Source organism: Nomascus leucogenys, chromosome 6 (genome assembly GCF_006542625.1).
Source record: "Nomascus leucogenys isolate Asia chromosome 6, Asia_NLE_v1, whole genome shotgun sequence".
Classification (NCBI taxonomy): Eukaryota; Metazoa; Chordata; class Mammalia; order Primates; family Hylobatidae; genus Nomascus; species Nomascus leucogenys.
The window spans coordinates 12,944,192-12,963,911 of record NC_044386.1 but is presented as its reverse complement, the minus strand read 5'-3'; the positions used below and the strand labels follow the sequence as shown (position 1 = coordinate 12,963,911).

Below are 19,720 nucleotides of genomic sequence, written 5' to 3'. Positions count from 1 at the left end.
CTCCCTCCTGTGAGGCTCGCCCGGAGCTCACTGTTCCCTCTGTGCAATGTTTCTGCCCAGGGAAACCTATTAGAGACTCAGGGCCCAAGGTTCTTACTGGGTCTGGTCACACACTCTGCTTAGCATGGACCAGAATTCCAGACTCCCAGAAGGAATCAGGTGTTCAGCATAAACTACATTGTTTGCACAGGCAGTTTAGGCACAGCCAACTATCTTTATCAGCAGGGCAACAGGGGAAATCTCCCAAAATCCAAGCTTCCAGACACCGGCCAAGGGACCACCTCCCAAGCAGGACTTTCTAAGGAGAGCAGTTTCAGGCCTGCTGTGTTCACCCCTTTCTGCATATATGACAGGTTATATGAAGGCATTTTATACTCAGAACTTACTGTCTACATGTTAGAAATTTCTAGTCCCTTCTCCTCACATTCACTAACTGTGGGTACACCTAACCATCCTCTTGTTCTTCCCTATCATTTAAAAAACGATTTCTTCCTCTAAGAAATCAGTTGCCTCCATGGTTTTACTCTTACCCCTTTTCTGATGATTGTTTTATAAAAATACACTTGTTTTAAATTTAAATTTAAAAGAAAGTTTTAGAATATTTTAAAAATGGAAAGAAACTAGCATTTTAATCAATTACACCATCATTATTATAATATTAATGCATTTTAAGCTTTTTAATAAAGTTGTGATCTCTATTCCATATATATCAGGTTTTGAATAGTACTTTTTTCTCCCAGTTAACATTTCCTCACAAAATATTCTTCATGTTGTTACATGGCTTTCATAAACAGCCTTTTAATAGTGCCTTCAGAATATCCTATTGAGTTGATACACTGTAATTTACTTACCAGTTTCTTATTGCTGAACCTTTAGATGGCTTCCAAAGTTTTGCTAATTCGTCAAGAAGCTGCAGTGAATATATGCATGTATCATGTATTTTCTCCTTTAATGTTATTCCCTCCCCCAAAATAAAATTATTGTGTCAGAGAGTATGGCCTTATTGGATGGCTGTTGATATTGGTAGCTAAATTGCTTTTCAAAAGGATGTTATCAGCTCACAATGCCACCAGCAATGCAGTAGTACCAATTTCACTTCCAACAACCACTGTTTTATTATAGTTTACTACTTTTAGTTTAAGTAGCAAAATCGTGGAACCCAATTTGAGTTTGCATTTTGGATTACCAATATAGGTATTAGTAAATCATTTCTCTTGAGTTTATTTGAATTCATGATTCAATTATGGAGAAAAATGAGAAGGATGATGGAGAAAAGGAGTACCTGACAGAAAGCTGTGATTTTATGTTCATGGTCACTGATGACTTCTATGGTTAGATTTGAAGGGAGGGAGTGAGAGTGCAAGCCATGTGAACATTTTAGTGGAAGAACATGCCAGGCAGAATAGCATGTGCAAAGGCCCTGAGGTGGAGGCATATTGTAGCTGGAGAAAGGTGTTGAGTTGAAGTACATTGGGTGTTCATATGCTCAGGTGGAAAATCAGTAGAGAGGAAGAAAGGGGTAGGCTTGGTTTCTGAGGAAGCCAGAGAAGCTGTGATTCAGAACTCAGGTTGTGGAGTTAGCCTTGAATAAAAGGAGAGTGATTGCATTCACCAAAACAAGAGGAAAAGGGGCTCATGATGGAGGCTGATTTGTCTTCTGCATGAAGGCAGTGGGAGTTGTTTGAATCCCTGTGTCATGACCTCCATTTGCTTTGCGCTGTAGAAATAAAGGTCATTCTCTGAGTATGATGAGGAAGGATGGTGTAACGATTTGAGGACACAGGGCTTTTGAAGGCATAGCTATTATGGAGCTTGGTAGAGGGAAGTGGCTATAGTCACGTAGAATGATTCCCGAGTAGCATTAGGGGCCAGTTTGAGTTTGGGGACCATGAATTCCCAGTGCCAACGCATCTGCATCACCATGACCTATGTGTGCTGGTGGAGAGGGTAGGTCACCTGGTTCATTTGGGTTGGGCGTCTCCTGGGCCGGGCAGTGGAAGGTTGAGAGAGTGATAGAGTAAAGGATATTAGCAAAACAATGGTTGAAGTGTGAAATCATGTTAGGAGAGGGCATGAACCAGGGACTAAGGGTGAAGAGACCTGGAGAAGACATGGCATCTAGTAGGTTCCTGGTTTGCCAAAGCTGAAGCATCATGGGAATGAGGAAATGGTGGAGCCCCATGCTGATTATTCAAGGAGGACACCACTCAGGATTGAAAGACAGGCCCTTTTGGTGGGTTTCAGCTTTTGGGTGTCATCATGGAGGTTAGTGGTTGAAATGAAGCAGGATAAGTGGAGGCAGCATCTTTCATTTATTTTATTTGTCCTAGGGGATATTTTAATGAGTCTATTTATTATTTCTTCTTCCTCGTTGCGTTTATATTCTGCTTTGTTAATTTCTATGATGTTTACATTTTTATGGTTATGCCTTCTCAAAGAGAGAAAGAGTTAAGAGATGTAAACAACGTTGTTGGAACTATATTAGTCTTTGAGAGGTTATCAATCTCATCTTCTAGAACCCTCAATACAAAGGAATTTTATGATTTCAAACACATCCTTGTGTTACTGAGAGGACTGAAAGAGCTGCAAGTTAATTGAGGATTCCCTGTGACAGCTGGCCCTGAAAATGGAGACCACATGTGTGTTTCTTTCCAAGGTAGAGTCAGAGGACTTAAGATTCAGACTTTAAAAAATATTAGTGTTCTCTCAGAGAATTGAGGAGTTAGTTTACATAGAATGAGATGATTAACCTTTGCAAATATTTAGGTCCTGTGGATGTTTGTGATTTTCCAACCAATAATAATAACAAGCACTTCTTGTGTGCTTACTTTATGCCAGGCACTGCTCTTAGTATTTTACTTGCATTTATTTTATGGAATACTTGCAAAAACTACAGTGAGTTCTACTATTATCACCATTATACATATGAGGGAATTGAGACTGAGAAGGATTTTCAGGATCACGCAGAGCAAGGATTTGAATCCTAGTTTCAAGCCATATAAGTTTAAAAGTGTATAATGCTGGAACTTGGAATGGAGCTGGACACTGTGCCTGACAGTCCATTGTTTCATGGGCTTACTTTCCAGCCAGGTGGTAAATCACTGATTCTGTCTATATCATCCATCTATAACTATCTGTCTACCTAATCTCCTCCAGAATTGATCACCATGCCTCAAATCATGTTAGTTTATATTTATTAAATCCATTCTTGAGAAATGTACAATATAGTTAGAGGGGTGGGTAGTGTCTTCGAAATTAATGAGGGGATGACTATGGTTTGTTGGCAAAGACAAGGAGAAAAAGAAGGGTGGCTGGATCCAATTTATGTGATATGAAGGAAATGTGATGAGTAGAGAGGCTGCTGATGGCTTTTGAAGATATTTTCTTTACTGGTGGAGAAGTGCCTGTAATTTTGGTACATCTACACTGATCCATTTGGTTCCCTTGTCCTTAGCACATTTCTTTACAGGACACCTGGCCTGTGCTAGTGTGAAGGATGTGGCCAAGCATCACTGGGGCTAAAATCTCACCTGGAGGCTGAGCCACAGCATTGCTAGCACTGTTTCTGTGCTCTCAAGAGCTAGATAAACCATATACCACCGTGCTATCTTTTTTTTTTTTTGGTTAGGATCTTTGTGTAAATGGTGCACAAATACTACATTTTAAAAGCTCATTAGTGGAGGAGGCAGTCAATGAGCTTGTAAATATGTTGCTGGATGTGGAAGTTTTATCTAAAGAAGAAAGTGAAAAAATATCCGATGAGAATAGTATTAATTACAAAAATGAAAGTTCAGGTAAGAGATGGGGTAATGAAAGGGTCTTGTTTTTCTATGACATTTACTAAAAACTAAAACTAATTTTCTACATAGCAATTAATTTCATACTTCTATAAACATCCTCTCAATTTTCTAATGATATGTATAAATCTGAAATTATGGCCCTGAGCATATTTTAGTGACTCTATGTTGTTAATTCCTACCACTTTTGGTTAAACTTTGCAAACATGCACTTTGCATTGGCCCTTGTTAGCTTTCTTTGCATTTATGTGTGGGTGGGTGTTTTATTTTACCTTATCAATAGAGTTTGATGGATTATTGACTGGTATTCCCCTCGGAGAGCATCTAGACTGAGCACACCTTTTACAGGACAGAGGAGAACACTGGGATGTGAAGAAGGGAAATTATCCCCCCAAAGTTTTAGGGCTATTGGTGGGAGGTAGCACCAGAACCCAGGTCCTTGGGGGCCAGTGTAGCTTTTCCAGCCATAGCTCCTGCCTCTCTTGTTGGCTGTTTTCTTGTATTGAGAAGGAGATGCTTCCATCAGTCCATCTGGTTCCTGATTTCCTCCTCCTGTGTTTTGATGTCCTCACTTCCTAAGAAGTGTGATGTTTAAGTGATACTAAACTTGCATGTAATTTATCCTTTAATTGCAACAGATGATTCTATCTATCTATCTATCTATCTATCTATCTATCTATCTATCTATCTATCTATCTATCTATCTATCTATCTATCTATCTATCTATCTATCTATATCCATCCATCCATCTAACTTATCTCTATCTCTTTCGTCTTGTAACAGCAAAAAGAGAAGAAGGAAATTTTGACACCTTGACATCATCCATTAATGCCAGGGCCGATGCCCTGCTTTTGACGACAGTCACGAGGAAAAAGAAAGAAACTGAGATGTTAGGGGAAGAAGCCCGCGAGTTGCTCTCTCATTTCAACCATCAGAACATGGATGCTCTTCTGAAAGTTACAAGGAATACACTAGAGGCCATTCGCAAACGTATTCATTCCTCTCACACAATTAACTTCCGGGGTAATAATCTCATATGGTTTGCTTAGTGGATGATTAGGCATAGTTGCTGGGGTGTGTGTGTGTGTGTGTGTGTGTGTGTGCACGTGCATGTACATTCCTGTTAAATAATTAAAAATATTCTTCTTTTTTTTATTTTTATTTTTTGAGATCGAGTCTCACCTTGTCACCCAGGCTGGAGTGTAGTGGCACGATCTCAGCTCACTGCAACGTTCGCCTCCTGGGTTCAAGTGATTCTCTAGCTTAGCCTCCCAAGTAGCTGGGACTACAGGTGCACGCCGCCACGCCCGGCTAATTTTTTGTATTTTAGTAGAGACGGGGTTTCACCATGTTGGTCAGGCTGGTGGCAAACTCCTGAGCTCAGGTGATCCGCCCGCCTCGGCCTCCCAAAGTGCTGGGATTACAGGCGTGAGACACCACGCCTGGCCATATCCACTGTTTATTTAGTGCCTTCTTGTAATTTTAAACATTATGAACTTTGATCGTCCCAACAATTCTATTAAGTAGATACTATCATCACTCTCATGTTAAATCAGAGAACTAGAGCACAGCACAGGGAGGTTAAATAGTTTGCTTAAGCTATTGTTAATAACATGAAAATTGGTAGTACGTTTAATCTTTTTGTAACAAGATGAAAATATATAAAATTATTTTAATTGGTGAAAGAAAAAATACATACTTTAAAAGAAGTTATATGGAAAAGATTCTTTCATTGTTAAATCATTAAGTTTGTTAGCCAGTCTTACAAAGTGGAAACATCTTACTAGTGTCACACTCTTCAAAGGATATATATGTATTTTACTATTTTTATGCTAATTTAGTACTTTCTAGCTGGTTTCCTCATTTTCAATAGCATCATCTTTTCCTCAGCACAGTTCAGTAATAGATGTTGTATTTTTCAGGTGGGCCACAAAAATCTGTCAAATCTAGAGAAATCCTGAAATTAAATTTTAAGTTAAAAATGGTAAAAAGAAAACAAATAATAGTAATTAATGAAAACGGAAATAATAGGATAACAAAATTTTTAAATATATTTTGAATATTGGCATTTAAAGGAAAGCATCTTTAATATCTAATTAAAAGTGGGTAAATGAAAGTGGAAACTCTGAAAGACTTTTTTTTTGTTTGGTACCACGGCTTAGTATGTTTTACTTCATTCAGGATGGAGGATAGTTCTTTTCTTTGACACAGGGTTATTACTATAACTTAATAAATGTTGGCTGATAGGCTAAATATTCAATCACAACTATTTCCCAGCTTTTCTATTACAGATATTTGCAACTATGTAAAGTTATGTATGATACACAGACACATATACATACATGTCTATATTTACATACCTATACCTATGTTCAACCTTAAAAGCTCCTTCTATATGAATGGCAAATTACACTTTATTTCTTTTCCATTTTTTTAACTGCTCCACATTTGGATTTTACACACCATGGTAGGAAAGGCCTATGATTTATCTGAAATTCCAAAGTGGTTATTTGTTCTAACTTTGGCTTATGCTGACAGTCTTGTTCTTCATTCCTGGCTTACTTAGCTACATTTAACTAATTTGTTGGCATCCTGTTATTTGGAAGAATCATCTTTAATATTTTAGAGAAGTGTTTATAATTTAGCTTGATCCCACACAGTGGGTTTCTTTGTGGAGAGTATTCCAAGAAGCTGTAAACAGCAAAAAATGCCTTGAGTTCCCCTGAACTGCTTCGTTATATTGAGCAATACCAGATCCTCCATTAGTTTTAATTGACTCATTCATTCAACAAATATTTATTAGATTTTATACCTATTATGTGTTGTTTTAATTTTTATGGTTACAAAGGAAGCAAATCTTATTTTAAATTAAAAATGTGAATTCTTCCCTGTTTTGGGTTAACTCAGACAGTAACAGTGCCTCTAACATGAAGCAGAACAGTCTGCCCATTTTCCGGGCAAGTGTCACTCTGGCCATTCCCAACATCGTCATGGCCCCTGCCCTGGAAGAGGTACAGCAGACCCTGAACAAAGCCGTGGAGTGCATCATCAGTGTCCCTAAGGGGGTCAGACAGTGGAGCAGCGAACTGCTGTCCAAGGTGGGTGTGGGGTGCAGAAATGGTTTCATATGGAAACCACTTCTTTTACAGATGGGACAGAGCTGAAAAATATCCTTTTACATTGTAGAAAAAGATACAAGAAAGAAAAATGGCTGCTTTGCAGAGTAATGAAGACAGTGATTCTGATGTTGAAATGGGAGAAAATGAACTTCAAGGTAAATGTTCTTTTAGTCTTTTAAAAGAGGCATTGTAAATCAACATTCATTGAGCTTAAATGTTTTTTAACCCCTCCATGTAATTCTCAATTTATTTTACATCAGAATATTAATCTATGAGCCAATTTGAAGTTGACAAAGTATCAAGGTCCACGTATTTTAATATCACCATTTTGGTTGACTTCTGTTAATATGGTGAATCACATTTATTGATTTGCATATATTGAACCCATCTTGCATCCAGGGGATAAATTTCACTTAATCATGATGAATGATCTTTTAATGCACTGTTGAATATAATTTGCTAGGATTTTGATGAGAATTTTTGCATTTATGTCCACCAGTGATATTGGCCTGTAGTGTTTTTAAAAGTGAAGTGTCTGTGGCTAGCTTTGGTATCAGGGTAATGCTGGCCTTGTAAAATGAGTTTGGAAGTATTCCCTTCTCTTTAATTTTTTGAAGTGCTAGAGAAATATTGGTATTAGTTTTTTAATGTTTGGTAGAATTTAGCTGTGCAACCGTCTGGTGGTAGGCTTTTTTTGATTGTAGACTTTAAATTACTGATTTGATCTTTTTTTCTTACTATTGGTCTGTTCAGATTTTCAATTTCTTCTTGATTCCATCTTGGTAGGTTAATTATATGTTTCTAGGAATTTATTCATTTCTTCTAGGTTGGCAAAAAATTGTTCTTAGCATTCTCATGATAATTTGTATTTTTGGGTTATCTGTAGTAATATCTCCTTTCATTTGTGATTTTATTTACTTGAGTCCTCTCTTTTACTTAGTCTAGCTAAGGATTTGTCAATTTTGTGTAGCTTTTCAGAAAACCAACTTTGAGTCTCTTGTAAGCAGCATATAGTTGGGTCTTTTTGTGGTCTTTTAATCCATTTGGCCACTCTATGCCTTTTGATTGGAGTATTTAATACATTTACATTCAAAGTAATTGTTGATAGGTACAGACTTACTCTTGCCTTTTTGTTAATTGTTTTCTGGTTGTTTTGTAGATCCTTTGTTTCTTTCTTCCTTTGTGGTTTGATAGCTTTCTCTAATAATATATTTTGGATCTTTTTTTTTCTTTTGTGTATCTGTTATAGCCTTTTGTTTTGTGTTTACCCTGAAGCTTACATAAAACGTCTTATACTTATTATAGGCTATTTTAAGTTGGTAACAACTTAATTTTGATTGCATATACAAATTCTATACTTTTGCTCCCCACCTCATACATTTTAAGTTTTTGATGTCACATTTTACATCTTTTTATAATTTGTATCCCTTAATAAATTTGTGTAGCTCTAGTTGCTTTTAGTAGTTTTGCCTCTTAACTTTTTTGCTGGAAATATTAATGATTTACCCACCACCATTACAGTATTAGAGTGTTTTGGATTTGCCAATATATTTACTTTTATCAGTGAGTATTATATTTTCATATGTTTTCATGTTACTAATAAGTGTCTTCTTCCTTCAGCTTAATCTCCACTTAGCATTTCCTATAAGGTGGGTCTGTCTTGTGGTGATAAACTCTCTCAGCTTCTGTTTGTATGAGAAAGTTTATACCATCCCTTTGTTTCTGAAAGATAGAATTGCTGGATATAGTATTCTTAGCAGTTATTTTCTTTCAGTATTTTCAATATATCACTTCACTCACTTCTAACCTGCAAGGCTTCTGCTAAGAAATCTACTGATAGTCTTGTGAGTGTTCTCTTATATACAATGAAACACTTTTCTCTTGCTATTTACAACACTCTTTATCTTTAGCTATTGACAATTTGATTATAATGTGTCTTGGTGTGAGTGTTTTTTGAAATAATCTTATTTAATGTCCTTTGGGCTTCCTGGAGCTGGCTTTCTATTTCCTCCCCCAGGCTTGGAAATTTTTGCCATTATTTCTCTGAGTGTGTTTCCTCTGTCTTTCTTTTCTCTTTCTGGCAAGCCAATAATGCATAAGTTGTTCCTCTTGATGGTGTCCCATAAGTCTGTTAAGATATCTTCACTCTTTTTCATTCTTTTTATTTTTTGCTCCTCAGATTGGATGATTTTCAGTGACCTCTCTTTGAATTCACTGATTTTTTTTCTAATTCTGCTTGATCTAGTCTTCTGTGGAAACTATTAAATTTTTGTGTTCAGTTACAGCATTCTTCAGTTTTATGTTTGCTGTTTGGTGCCTTTTTATACTTTCCGTCTTTGTTGAAGTTCTCAGTTTGTTTTTGCATTTGTCTCTTGATATTGGTGAGGATCTTTATGAATATTACAGATGGTCCCTGACTTACAATGGTTTGACTTCACATTTTTTTTGACTTTATAATGGGGTTATCAGGAAGTAACTTTATAGTAAGTCAAAGAGCATCTGTACTTAGAATAGTTTGACTTACAGATTTTTAACTTTACAATAGGCTTACTAGGGTATTAAGTGCATTATTGACTTAGGATATTTTTGACTTACAATGGATTTATTGGGATGTAACCTCATCACGGGTCAAGGAGCATCTGTATTTTGAACTCCCTGTCAGATAAATCACATATGTCCACTTCACTCAGAACAGTTTCTGGAGATTTATTTGGTTATTTTATTTGAACTGTATTTCCCTGTTTTTGTTCATTTTCTTTGACCCTCTGTGTTGGTTTCTGTGTATTATAAAAGATAGCTACCTCTTTCAGTCTTGTCAGACTGACCTCATGTGGGAGGATCTCACTACTTTGACTAGCCAGAGATTTCAAGATGACTCTCTAATCTTAGTGTTTGTCCAGACTGCCGTCTCTATTTTTTGTCCCACCTACCCTGGAGGTTCAGATATGATATGTCCTGTCAGTACCCCTAAAACTGGTAAGGTAGGAGCTAGATTCTCTAGATGTAGCTGGAAATGTTGGAGTGTTGAATGCATGCTCCAATTTTTTCTGTCTTCACAGTGAAGCTGAGCACAGGCATTTATCTTCAATTCTCTGCATTAAGCCAGAGAGAGGATCTGTGGCAAATGCCTGCAATCATGTTCAGGCTGCATCCTCTGATTCTGGGGAGATAACTGATGGAAGTTGGCCCATTGTACATCCACCTGTTTGTTTTCCATGGTCTCTGGCTACTCAAAAGTGCAAAGACCCACTGACTCCCAGAGCTAGCTAGATCATTAAAGAGACAGTCCTTTGGGTAGGAGCTATAGAAGTTATGGCACTTGGTTCATGTCGTAACTCCTTCCAGAAAGAATGGCTAGGCCTAGGTTTATCTCTAGGTGAGCCGGAGGGAAGACTCATGAAGTGCTGAGCTCTGGCTCCAGCTGCTGGAGGGCTCCTGTTTGTTTGCCTCATTAGCTCTCTGATGTACAGTTTTTAGAAGCCAGGCCATCAAGTAGCCACTGAGGGGTGCCAGAAGCCCCTTCCCTGAAAGAAAACGGAAGCTGCACACTCTTGATCCTTTTCTGCATTGTTCTGAGGGGTTGTAGCCCCTGGTAGTGTTTCCATGTCCATTTAAACTTCCTTTCTGTTTTGTGATCTAGGGAAATTCACATATGCCTAATGCCCTTTCTTCACGTAGCTAAGAGGTTTAGGGTTGAGTCCTTTGGGAGGTGGCTGCAGAAGTTGGGGCACTCAGTGCATAGCATTAACCCCTTCTGGACAGAAGCAGAAGACTGTTTTTTAAGCCCCTTCTCTGCACTGCTCCTGGGGGATAAAGCCTGTTGAAGTGCTTGTGTGCTCATATTAAATGGCCGCTTCTTCCTGTGGTCTAGAGAGACACACAAATGCCAGTCCCGTCTGCTCCCAGAGATAGGAGTTTTAGAATGTAGTCCCTTGGGTGGAAGCTGTAAATGTTGGGGCACTTGATGTGAGGGAGAAACAAGGGGCCATGGTTTTAAAGCCCCGTCTCTGCACAACTTCCACAGAATGAAGCCTCTGTAAGTGCTTCATGCCCGTGTAAAGCCATCACTTTTTTCTTGTGGTCTAGAGAGACTCTTATGTGTCTAATCCACTCCTCTCTCAGAATTGGTGAATTAAGAGCCAAACCATGGGGAACCTTAAGAGTTATGGTGATACATGTGAGGTCCAAAGCCTCATTTCCACAGAGAGAAACTGTGTGTTGCAGATTCCTTTCCCAATTCTCTGGTTCAGTGCCCGGGCCAGGATCCATGTCCAAGTGTGTCTCCACTTTTCCTGCCCTTTGATGTGGATATGTTTTTGGTTATAACATAAGTAGGAGTCTCTCCACTGGTCTGACTTTCTCTCAGATGGAATTGATACGAGAATAGATGTGTATTGGGTGTGTCCACGGATGGAGGGAGAGCCAGGACCTTCTTATTCAGCCATGTTGCTGACTTCATTCTTCTCATTTCCCAGATTTTTAACTTTTTTGGCCTACCTCTTATTTGCCCCCAACTAATATCATTATTGCCTCAGGCAGCTGTGAAGTTAAGCAATTGTTGCTGATAGTCTTTTGACAAATGCCATGGGGATAGGACTTTTTTTCTCAGAGAGTTCTGAGTCAGGTCAAATAAAAATAAACTATTTGAACAAGGCTTTTCCAGGGAGCTCCCAGACAGCTCAAAGACTGAGAATTCTGTGGAGCTCCCTAAGGAGCTCCAAGCCCAGGCTGGCCCTTCCAGGGACTGCTAGGCTGCAGGTGGGTTTTTTTCCTCCAGTTATAGTGGTTGTAAGGCTGCTGTTTTTCAAGGCTACCCTGTAGCCAGAGAACGGCAGTGGGAATAGAGCAAGTCAAAACACCACAAAACTTGCTGTTGTTACCAAGATTTAGCATTGTTCTTGAATAAACACTTTTTGGATTATTGCAAGCTTTGATTCATTTACAGAGTCCTGAAAAGTTGACATTGACAACTCTTTCCATTATTTTCATTGCTTTTATAAAGGAGAAGATTTTCAGAAGTCCTTGCTTTACTATTACAGAACTATCCTCATCTTCTAAAAGTACATTCTTGTGCTAGTAGTGTAAAGTTTTCTCTTCTTTTTTTTCTTTTTAGATACCTTGGAGATAGCATCTGTAAATTTACCCATTCCTGTGCAAACCAAGAACTATTATAAGAATGTTTCTGAAAACAAAGAGATTGTAAAATTAGTTTCTGTGCTTAGCACAATTATCAACTCCACCAAAAAGGTATGTCAAGAGGGTCTGGCAGCTGGACCTTTTGCTTTGCGACATGCACTTGTGTGAAGGGGAACATCACAAAGTTGTCCTGTATGTAGCCTGGGTCTCACACACTGCTTTCAGGGAGCAGCTAATGGCATCTTGTGTGTGCTCAGCAAATGTTTGTCTAACTGAAGATCTTTCATTCCAGATTGCAAGGTGAAAGAAAATTATTCCTACTCTCATATTGTGTTTTGTTTAATGCTTTTAATATCTTCTTTTAATACAAATGAATCTAACTTAAAAAAATCTAATATGTTCCAAAGTACGAGTCAGACTGTTGTTATAATTCACCTTCAAAGAACCAGTGATATTAACATATTTGAAATAGAATAAGGTTTGTAGTCATTTTTTCATATTTGAGTAGCCTGGCAAATGTTATAAAATATCAGATAAAAATTTATTTATATCGCCACATAGAAATTAGATGAAACTGAGAATAAAGAAGATATTAGTATTATCAATACAAACTTGAACTGGAAATGAATGTACATTCAAGGCAATTTTTTCTTTCAACATAATCTCCTCTCAACTTCCCCTTTATTGTTCATGCAAATCTATTTTACAGATAAAAAGATTTAAAACCTTGAAATCATCTTTTTTTTTTTTTTTTTAAAAAAAAACTCTTGTAATTCACATGGCCAGTAAGACTTGTTGACTTGTTAATAATGTTTCCCAGTGTTCAGTAAGTGCATTTTTTCTATTACTCAGTTTTGATCCAATGAGTTACATTCGTTTGAAAGCACTCTGAAAAGCTTCCATTGCTGTAACAATGTGAGAAAATATTATTAAGTTTAGTTTTCATGTGTTCCCAAGGGAACTGGAAATCTTTTGCATTTATACACTTTTAATTTTCCTTTCTTAATATATCGAAGGTCCTGTATTTAATTTTCCCCTAGGGACAGTATTCAGGTAACTCAATAAATATTTATATTTATCTAGTACTTAGATTATTAAGCTCTATACTGAATGATAAGCAAAGTATTCCATGATAACAATAAACATTCAGAAATATTTTCAAGTGCCTCAGTATTCCTAGAAAATAAAATAAATCAGCAATAAGATCCACTAGTTTCTCTAGTATGATCAACCACTATTATGAAAATCTAAGAGGAAGAAATCATAGTTAAAATTAACATACAGTGCTGGCAACAAAATACTTATCTCTGTGTCTTTTTTTTTTTTTTTTTTTTGAAGGAGTTTCACTCTTGTTGCCTAGGCTGGAGTGCAATGGTGCAATCTTGGCTCACTGCAACCTCCGCCTCCCAGGTTCAAGCAATTCTACTGTCTCAGCCTCCTGAGTAGCTGGGATTAGAGGCATGCACCACCACACTGGGCTAATTTTGTATTTTTAGTAGTGACAGGGTTTTACCATGTTGGTCAAGCTGGTCTCAAACTCCTGACCTCAGGTGATCCGACTGCCTTGGCCCCCCAAAGTGCTGGGATTACAGTCGTGAGCCACCGTGCCCGGCCTCTGTGTCACTTTTATTGCATTTGCTTTTACATTATATGAAGGAAATGCTCAGATATTAGTTTTCCTTAAAATAGTAGAAAAGGTTGGCATTTATATCAACTTGAAGAACTTATTCCAGATTTATAGGATAGCCAAATTGTTTCTGGGAGAATATATGTACACTTAGTCATAGTATTAGATGTAGCCAGCCCTCCGCAGCCATAGACCTTTCTGAATGATTCTGCCTCAACCACAGAAAATCCATTCAGTATAGAGCTTAATAATCTAAGTACTAGATAAATATTTATTGAGTTACCTGAATACTGTCCCTAGGGGAAAATCCTGTTGCTATAGCTGATTGGATTAGAATGTAAACCCAACCTGCCTTTAGCACGCCCATAGGTTGGTCATCAACTTCTAACACAACCTGGCTTAAAAAGATGAGCTGAGGCTGGATGTGGTGGCCCATGTCTGTAATCTCAGCACTTTGAGAGGCCAAGGTGGAGGATCACTTGAGGCTGGGAGTTTGAGACCAGCCTGGCCAATATGGTAAAACCTGTTTCTACTAAAAACACAAAAATTAACTAGGCGTGGTGGCAGATGTCTGTAATCCCAGCTACTCATGAGGCTGAGGCATAAGATTTGCCTGAATCCAGAAGGCAGAGCTTGCAGTGAGCTGAGATGGTTCCACTGCACTCTAGCCTGGGTGACAGAGCGGGACTCTGTCTTGAAAAAAAAAAATATAGAAACGTTGAGCTGGACCAAACAATCAAAATAACCTTGGTTACATAATCAGAACAACTCTACGTATGTAGTTCGCCTAATTTTCCTATTGAGGTCATTTTCCTTTCAAGGCCTGTGTTACCTCCATGTGAAAAAGTTCCAATTTAATAAAGACAGACACTTTAAAAGAATACCCTCCAACATATTTAGTTAGGGTATATTCTTAATATTATAAGCTTGGGTGGTGAGACAGTCCGGATTCTGGAACTTCTATCCATTTCTGGGAATCTTCAATAATCTGTAATTAATTCTTCAAACCATCATACATATGTGAATATGTCTACATGCTGTTGCAACGCATTCTTGGTCTACATGTCACCACTTCAGTTCATGCAAATGAATCATTTGTGGTTGGGATACGCAGTGATAGGTTTAGCTTTCTGCATTTTAATGGATGGGAAGTATCAACATCCATTAAACCTGAGGCTCGGAGGGACATTTTAGCTGTGTGTGGGGAGTTGGAGTGGAACTGCTTCTTGGTTTGGTGAAGATTGGTGCAATTTGCTTAAAATAATCAGACCATTTAGAACCCTGTAATGCTCAATTATTTCAAATAATTGCATTTGTTATTCTTTATCAGCTAAATTTGTTTTTCATGCGGACGTAACTCTGAAATCATCATATAAGGCAGTGGAAAAACTTGATTCACAAAGGAATTAGAAATGAAGAGACAAATTTTTTGGCTAGGCTCAGTGGCTCATGTTTGCAATCTCAGCACTTTAGGAGGCCGAGATGAGAGGATCACTTGAAGCCAGGAGTTTGAGACCAGCTTGGGTAACACAGTGAGATCTTGTCTCTACAAAAATAAATAAATAAATAAATAATAATTAAATTAAAAAGACAAAATTTTAATTATTTGTAGATGATACAATTGTCTACCAAGTAAATCCAAGAGGCTAATCTGAAAAAGAAATTGTGGCCCAACAAGAGTTAAGTTAGTCATCAATGGAAAGATAATTATATGAGTTTTTCATAGAATACAATAAACATGTTCCTGAAAATCGTCCTGTTTTGAGAAGTTTCATATTGAATATTAAATAGTAGGGATTATGAGAAAAACAAGATTGAGGCAGACACAAAATCTAGGCAATTTGTAACCAGGGTAGTAATAAAAACAATAATAATCATAGTAAAATATAAACAGTAACAATCATAGTAAAATATTCACACATTTAATAACGCTATAGTAATTACAGAACTTTACTATGAAACATGAAAGAAGCTTGGTAGAAGTGGGAAAAGGAACAGTCGAGATTGTGGAGGCATAGAAGCAAAGATAAACTCTATAAAAATCAGGCCAAACTCTGCAAAGAACATTCTTTCTTTGTTGTTCTTTCTCCTTTGATTGGTATTTATTTATTTATCTATTTTTATTTGTACAAATTTATGGGATACATGTGCAATTGTGTTATATGCATAGATTGCATAGGGGTCAAGTCTGGGATTTTAGGGTATCCATCACCCAAATAATGTACGTTGTATCTATTAGCGACTTTCTCATCACCCTCCCTTCTGAAGTTGATGAGAAATCTGACTCTTCTCAGTCTCTGTTATCTATCATTCTGCTCTCTATGTCCACGTGAACACTTTTCTTTTAGCACTAACTTATGAGTGAGAACAATATGCAAAGATATTCTTAAGACAGGAGGTAGCCAAATCAGTCCAAAAGGAAGAAGTGATGGAGGGGGAGTGGCACACAGGACTGTACTCCTCTGTGGCTTGCTGCTTTAGCTGGTACAAAGCAGTAGCATTTGTTTTGCTGGGAAAAATAGCATTTGAAAACGTGACGTCTGCATTATATCAGCACTATCCCCTATTTACCAATTGCCAGAGAGTCATTTCATCTTTACAGATGCATACTTGGTTAGCAAACTAGACTGTTCATTTACAAATAAATTTTTAAAAATGTATATGCCACTCATAGTCAGTTATAATAATAGTGGAAAAGATCTTGTTTACAATGACAACAACATTGAAAAATACCTAGAAACGTGTGTAATAAGAAGTATCTGGGGTCTCTATGAAGATTATGCTAAAACTTAACAAGGAATTTTTGAAAAAGATGACAAGATATGGAAACATGCACTATGTTCCTGGTTGGTAAGATGTAGTATTGTTCCGATGTCAATTCTAGTTATATGAATTACACATTTTATGTGATTCCAGGCAATCTCTCATTGGAGTGATGCTCGCTACGTTCTGTTTGTCCTTCGTGCCCCTAAGATCTAATCTCCACTCCCTCCACCTATCTGACCTTAGGCAACATGTCAGTAGATTCCCATTGAGGATTCCAGTGGGTTCAGTCAACGAAGAATCTTGGAGGAGATCTGAGGGGAGGGGGAAAGAGGAGAATGACCTCAAAGTATGTTTTTCATAGCACCTTCCCTGTAGTATGACCTTGAGCTGTGGTTTTTGATCTAAGGCCCAGCTCCAACCAAGAGGGCCCTGTCCACAGGATCTTCAAGGACTGTCTTCTAGTTTCTAGAAACTGCTCCTCCCCTGTTTCGCTAGGGATGATAACAGTGAAACTGTTACTAGCCCTGGGCTACTGTCCACACTATTGTATATAGTCCCAGTTCTTTGGCATTTCCAGATAATCACACAGTTCACTAAACATTTTAATAAATCCATAGGAACCGCCAGCAGTTGGCAAATATTCACTTATATCATCGTGCCTTTCAGATTCTTCCTTCTTAACATAAATCTGTTGTTATTTGCATTCAGGAAGTTATTACATCCATGGATTGCTTCAGACGCTACAATCACATTTGGCAAAAGGGAAAAGAAGAAGCCATTAAGACATTTATTACGCAGAGCCCCTTGCTTTCTGAATTTGAGTCCCAGATTCTCTATTTCCAAAACCTAGAGCAGGAAATTAATGCTGAGCCTGAATATATCTGTGTGGGTTCCATTGCTCTGTACACAGGTTGGTTCATTTTCTTTCATATAATTATATAAATTAGCCAGTATTGTTCTGTCTCTTTACCTAGATTAGTATTCCAGAGAGTTCTACCTGTCTTAAAGATTGACTTTATGGGCCTCAAGCTTTAAGACCAATTTGTAGATTTTTAAAAAATTTCCTTCTGCATAATTATTGATTCTGGAGTATTTTGAACACTTTGCTGCTAAACCTTAAAAAAAGGCTAAGTCAGAGAAAGGAGATGTCTGTTATATTTCGAATTAAAATTTACCCTTTATTTAATAAATAACAATAACAAACATTTGAGGCTTATCCCAGAGGGTTCTGATATGTGCTTTTTAAAAAAAGCATTTTGAAATGTGTATTGAGTTGTTGTAAAAACAAACTTTATAAAATGAATGAATGTATAATGACTAGGAAAAATTATGATTTTTTCCAGTTCAATTTTTTATGGGTTAGAGGGCGATAAGCTGTAAAGTATTTACTACTGGAGAACAGCAACACTTTGACTTTTCGTACTGATTCGAGTTTTTAAACTGAGCTGTAGACATTTGGGTTTTTGTAGCTGACTTGAAGTTCGCCCTGACTGCTGAGACAAAGGCCTGGATGGTTGTCATTGGACGCCACTGTAACAAAAAATACCGGAGTGAGATGGAAAACATTTTTATGCTTATTGAAGAATTCAATAAGAAACTAAATCGTCCAATTAAGGACCTAGATGATATTCGGATTGCAATGGCAGCACTGAAAGAAATAAGGGAGGAGCAAATCTCCATTGACTTTCAAGTAGGACCTATTGAGGTAACTAATGATCATTTGTTCATTATAGAAATATTTCTACATGTTGGATGCTATTAGCTGAAATATTGACTGGGTCTGGAGTGAAGTTACCAAATGGTTGCTAAACCAAGACAATAATTTCAATATTGTTGATGATACCGGACGCCTATAGCACGCCTTCCATGGGCCAGTTTTCTTCTTCACATGTCTCCTTCAAAGCAGAGCCTGAGATAAAGATTTCTGTGCAAATGATTTATTGATGAGTGCTCACCAAAGAAGGGGAGCGAGGGAATCAGGAAAGGAAGCCAATCAGCTATGGACTAAATTCAGCCTGATCCCGTGGGCGCTCTACAACATCAATTGAGTTGGGCCCTCCTTCATGCAAAGGAGACTACCCTTTCTACTCCTAAGTCAATAGGAAATGGGCTATAACCTCCCCATGAGAAGGCTCACATTCAGCTGAGAAAAATCTTCCAGGGAAGGGACAGCTGCCGTCCTTATAGCCAGCACTCTCAGTAGTCGGGGATGGGAATACCAGCTGGTAATCAGGACCTGGATGGGGCACTAACAGTGTCCATATATGCATTAACTCATTTCATCCTTACTACGGCTCCTACTCCTCGCATAAGGAAACTGAGGGTCAAAGAAGTTATGTAATTTGATCAGTGTTGCACATCACTTTTATTTGTATACCATATCATACTATCTTTTCCAGATGAAAATGTCTTGTTTTTCAGTGAAGTCTGCTTTTATTGACTTATTAGTTATAATATTATCAACATATATAGTGTAATTTAAGCAATGGCAAAAAAGACAGTTGATTTCATTACAAGCAGACACCCTTGAATGGATTCACTTGAGTAAACATCATCTCTTTCTAAGGAGTCTCCTTAGAAATCTCATATTAAGCCACCAGCAAAATCAGTCTTAGCAACAGCCTTTTTTAAAACAAAAAAAACAAAACAAAACTATTTTTTCCCTAATTAAAAAGTAGCATTGTAGAAAAATTAGAAAACACAAAACAATTGTATAAAACAAAACTTAAAAGTTACCATAATCTTGTCAATCAAGTACATACCAAGATGTTGGTGTATTTCTTTCCAGCTCCTTTTCATGTCTGTGTATGTGTGTGCAATTTTGAATTCCATTTTTATTCATCTTGTAATACCTATATTATCATTAGAAATGGGTAAGAGTGTGAATTATTAATATCATTAATAATTTTTCTTAATCATAATTGTTGGTGCATATCTTTAAATCTTATTTGCCACTTGTGATTGTTGACAAAGACCCAAGAGTGGAGACGTTAAGGAAAAGCACTTCTCAGGCATGGAGGCACCGTGGGGTCAGGGGGTGTTGTTAACCTCCAGATGAAAATGTCTTATCAGAAGTGGGTCACTATATTTGTCATTTTTAAATAAGACTAGTTTAATTGTAGCATTAAAGAAAACTCCAGTTGTAAAAGCATCATCTTTTCATCACGCTATAATTGGAATGTCTGGAATTATACTCTGATGGTCCAGATCAGACTCTGTTCTCCCATTTTCTGCATCCCTGTTTGAATTTTGAAAATTTTCACATTACCATGAG

General features: G+C 37.5%; 1 protein-coding gene across 1 annotated transcript in view; it reads left to right on the top strand.

Moving 5' to 3' along the window:
* The window catches only part of DNAH5 (dynein axonemal heavy chain 5), a 234,597-nt gene that overhangs the window by 41,433 nt on the left and 173,444 nt on the right, over positions 1-19,720 (top strand). Inside the window, exons 18-24 of the mRNA XM_030815104.1 lie at positions 3,629-3,794; positions 4,582-4,821; positions 6,706-6,896; positions 6,985-7,072; positions 12,031-12,164; positions 17,155-17,356; positions 17,916-18,151. Of these exons, the coding sequence (XP_030670964.1) occupies positions 3,629-3,794; positions 4,582-4,821; positions 6,706-6,896; positions 6,985-7,072; positions 12,031-12,164; positions 17,155-17,356; positions 17,916-18,151 (1,257 nt within the window). The remainder of the gene's footprint in view (positions 1-3,628; positions 3,795-4,581; positions 4,822-6,705; positions 6,897-6,984; positions 7,073-12,030; positions 12,165-17,154; positions 17,357-17,915; positions 18,152-19,720) is intronic.